Here is a 4,697-nt window from a genome sequence, read left to right on the forward strand (position 1 = left end):
CCTTCCCAGCCCCCTGTAAGCTGGAACTTTCCTAAATGGCGGTAACAGAAAAAGCAATAGCAGGGTATAGGGCAGGTTAATGCCTCCCTCTGGGACAAAGGCTGGGTCTGATATATGGCACTGACTGATTTTACTGATGATGTCCTAGTGATAACAGGAGGTTACCTACTTAGTACTACTGCTGTTACATCGGTTACTTGCTTCTGGCTGGCAGGCTACCAGCTCCCCCAGCAATAGATGGTTTTGCTCTTATGCTGTCGCTCTTCTTCAGTAAATGCTTTCTGTTAGAAATCAATCTTTTTGTACTGTACAGGTTTTAGCAGAAGCTCATACTCTCTTTTGGCATGGGTAATTTTGGAAATGCAGGGCAAAATTTTGCTTTCATTTTGCTAAATCATGCTGCAAGGGCTATCTATGGTAATCTTTGTGAAAATATATGCAGTGATACTATGAGAATAATTCAAAATGATTATCACTAGCAGTTGGTAACTCAACTTCTGTCCTCCGTCCTTGCCACCCCACTGTGTCAATAAATTGGAAGGGCTGCCAAAACATGCAGAATTTGTCTATCTTAATTTTTAGACACACCTGGCTTGGGTGTAGGGCCAAGGGTCATGACACTAGTGGGAACCTGGAGAGGTATACCCTTCTCTTCTGGAAGTTCAAGAAATGCAAAGAGAACATGACTGCTATCCCACACTTGGGATCAGGTCTAACTGACCTCAGTGTAATACCAAACTTTGACTACTGTGAAAGTTCAGTCATATCTTCTGGAAATGCTTCCATTATTGTCAGTCCCTATGCAGATATGTAATTGGATTGGAAAGCCTCCTGCCCCCCTCTTCCTAGTTAAGCACACAGCATCTAGGCACAATCTTCCCACTGGATTTTCTGCTAGTCTTCTAAAAAATGCAGAGACAGCTGATATATCTGTTTTCCTGCATTCAACATCTACAAATAGAGGGTAAACAGTGTTGTTATACTGTTACATTATATGATGTATTGATGGTTGTAAAGCCTTGATGGTGATAAGGAAGTGCTCCACAAGCTCTTTTAAAGTCTGCTGTATTACAGCTGTACTGAACAAAAAGCCACCAATAAAAATGATTTCAGCGACTTTTGGTGGTATTTTCACTTTCGGTCATCACAGAGTGCTATTGTCACCTCACTACACTAGTACACATTTGCCATCTTTCAACACAGAGTGACAGCACTGCTGTAGAAGAATCCTGCTTGGTATATCTGATTATTTACGAAGAAAATTCCAACATTTGTAGAGCCATTTGAATGAAAGTGATGCAAGACCATTAACCAGTAGTACATAAAGCATATGGGTAGTTTTCAGGAAAGTGTGGTAAATGTTGACTCAGTATGTAAGAAAATTTCCCAAGGCAGTGCAGGCAAGTTGGGATGACACTGTACATTTCCCACTTTTACTATTTTTATTATTTTACTAGAGAAACTCCCCAAGAAATCATTTCCTGGAGGTGCCATTTGTCAGAATAATTTTTAAAAGTACCTGCTTAATAAGCTACATATGTTGAAGTATGAGTCACAGTCCCAGAGCCATATACGCTTCACACTTCCTACTACACTTCTGCATAGTGCAAACAGGTTTCATGGCAGCAGTACATTAAATAAATTATGCCATCTAAGAGACAGTGGTTATGCATGCATTTTCTTTAAATGGTAGCATTAAAACACAGTTGGAAAGGCAATCTGGGAAGAAAAGGGGGATCTGGAGAAAGAGGGAGTGAAACAGAATTCACTGAATTCACAGACTATGTGGGTGGAAGGACCACAGTAAAGTCTGGCTTCCTAACATAAACCATAGATCTTTTCTGAATTAACTGTTGTTTGAAATGGGTTACCATTCTAAAAGATATGCCCATCTTCATTTAAAAGTTGCCAGTACCAGAGAATCCTCCCCATATCCTTTGATGACTTGTTCCAATGGTTAATCACCCTCACTTTTAAAGTTTTACATCTTATGTGAAATGAATATTATGTAAGTCATGATGGCTCAACACCCACAATCCTTTTAAGGTGCATAGGGTAGGGAAGGAGAGATGGGATCACAGGCTGATTTTTCAAATATGTAGTGTGTTTAGAACTACTGATCAAAGCACCAGAAGGAAGTTATTTTTGCTTGTCTGACTGCTTTCTCCTTTCTTCTATCTCCATTATTTGTCATATTTTCTTTTGGGGAAATTTTCAGTTTAAGGGTATTTTTCTGTTTGGCTTAGAAAAGCAGAGTGGAGAACTGTGACACTATGACTTAAAATAATCTGCCCTGCCTCATGCTACCAAATGCCAAGGAACTAGAAAATATCCTATCCACAGAAGTGCATAAACTGTCTTTCCAATGAAAGAAAGAATGCAGAATAAAGAAACAACATTATTTTGATGAGTGCATATGGATGGAATAAGGGCACACATGGCAGAGAACAAGCCCAATTCCTTGCAATACCTGTCAATTGAACAGCATGCCATTCTCTTCCTCGAAATCTGATAGATTTTTTAGGATCCAGAGAAAATAAGTGATGTTTTATATACTTCGCTAGTTTGTGAGCCTGGTAGTATTAAGATTTCCACTTGAAAGAATTACAGTATCTGAAACAGTCTTGAGGCCACCCCTAACAGGGGACAACAAGTAAGGAATGTTATTGTGTCTTCATGTTCACTGAAACAAAGGTCTCTGTTTTGTAATCTAGAAATCTTACATGTGAACATTTCTTACTGCAATGGTAAAAGAGAATCATTTTGCTAGTATCAGGATGCCTACCTTTCCAAGCAGGATAGGAAACATTAGTGAATTGCAGCTACTGAATTGCATTGTACGGTTCAGTAAATGTGAATACTGGTCTTTCACTCAACAGTAGTTTGCCAGATGAAAGAAAGAGAACAGTGAAGACGTATGTATGGCAAGAAAAAAATCATTCTGGAAAATATTATTTCATGTTAGTTCCCTTTCTTATCTTAATTCAGTAATGATAGCTGAGATATGAAATAGAGTGACTTATTTAAAGACAGCTGACAGGACTCCCACATTTGAGAGAAATGATCCTTCTCTCCTGTTTTGCATCTCTATAAAGCCCTTCTCTTTATATTAAGACAAATTCTCGTCTGTCTCACACAACACCCACTCTCCTGAAGTCAGTGGGTTTCTGAGTATAAGACAGTTCTGAGTTCGGCAAATTTCTCATGATTCTTCTCCAAACACCTTCCTATTTTACCTTTACAATGCCTCCCTGATGTCTTTCACTCTCTGTCCACCCCTGTCCCTGCTGTTTTTATTGTTACCTTTTCTCCATCCCTCAGTGTTTCGTTTTTCTTATTGTATGCAACATGTGAAGTTATGTGATCACAAATAGGAGACTTCCTCAGTGATTATAAGTGGAAAAGGAAGAGGACAAGCAGCAGTGACAAGGAAGGTTATTCTATCAGATAATTTATCTATTAGAAGATCATACACGCTATGAAAATATTTGAGAATTCCTGTGCTAGAATACTAGACACAAAAATAACTAAATTGAGAGTTTAAAAAAAAATCTGTAGAGCAAAGATGAGTATTCCCAGCTCAAAAACCACCACTTAATTCATCTGATTTTATACTGGCAGCTTTGGTCTCAGATTTCTGCGATCAATCTATTAACCATATGCTATGGAATTTTACTAGAACTTATTTTAGCCACACATGAAGAACATCATTTTCCACTTACCTTTTTATAGACAGAAACATAGGATTATTCTTCAATGAAGGGCCCAAAGTGTCTCAGCTAAATAAAATCCTGGTGATACTACTATTTCAAATAAGCTTACAGAATGGTTAGTTAAAATGTAAAAACAAAATCACCTGTAGGGCAATCGTGGTGTTCTTCGCAGGATATTTCCCCACCAGTCCTTGTTCTTTGCGTTTCTTGAATTTCCTAAAGTAGTCCTGTATCAGGAAGGTGGCATAGAACTTCCCCACGGTTACCTCATCATCTAAATGAACAGACCAGACAGATCTCTCCCAAATCAGCACATTTCATCAATAGCCTACATACTCACATCTGATTCAGGAAAAAAAAGTGTGATGGGTGCAATAGACACTAGTTCTAGCTTACAGTAAGGTAGCCTACATCTAGCACAAAGCAATTTTTTTAGCAAGCAATCTAGGCCCAAAATTAGAACTGATGAACTAAACTAGTCTTTAATATAGAAGAAAATAGAATATTTTACTAAGTTTCATGAAGGTACCTTTTTATTAAAACCAGAAGCTTGTTTGTAACTGCAAAGGACTAAACTACTGGCTTTGGCTACTTGAAACAAATGTATACATGAAAGGTACTAGAACTGGCATGCACTTTGATCCAGAAGAGTGACTCACTGAAAAAAGATAATTTCCTGTCCCTAATTTATTCTCACTCAGTGATTTCCTACCAAACCAAACATAATTAGCTAACAAATCAAAATCAGGTTATTCCAATTGTACTTCAAACTGGGCATGTCTACACGTGCTAGCAATAAATTCCGGCATGTATCGCACTGGAGTTTATTGCTCCCAGGTACACCATTTGAAAGTGTACCCAGAACCTCAGCACGTTGAGCTGGGTCACAGCTGCCCCAGCTGTCAGGAGGTCCAGAGGGTCAGCCTGCCAGCTGATGGCTGCTCCTACCCAGCTCAACGTGCTGTGGAGGGGGGGGGTGGGGGG

At 39.0% G+C, this 4,697-nt stretch overlaps 1 protein-coding gene across 1 annotated transcript in view; it reads right to left on the bottom strand.

The window, feature by feature from the left end:
• The window catches only part of CACNA1D (calcium voltage-gated channel subunit alpha1 D), a 325,917-nt gene that overhangs the window by 85,154 nt on the left and 236,066 nt on the right, over positions 1-4,697 (bottom strand). Inside the window, exon 38 of the mRNA XM_019504611.1 lies at positions 3,857-3,987. Within this exon, the coding sequence (XP_019360156.1) occupies positions 3,857-3,987 (131 nt within the window). The remainder of the gene's footprint in view (positions 1-3,856; positions 3,988-4,697) is intronic.

Source organism: Gavialis gangeticus, unplaced genomic scaffold, assembly GCF_001723915.1.
Source record: "Gavialis gangeticus isolate Ggan-Ray unplaced genomic scaffold, GavGan_comp1, whole genome shotgun sequence".
Lineage (NCBI taxonomy): Eukaryota > Metazoa > Chordata > Crocodylia > Gavialidae > Gavialis > Gavialis gangeticus.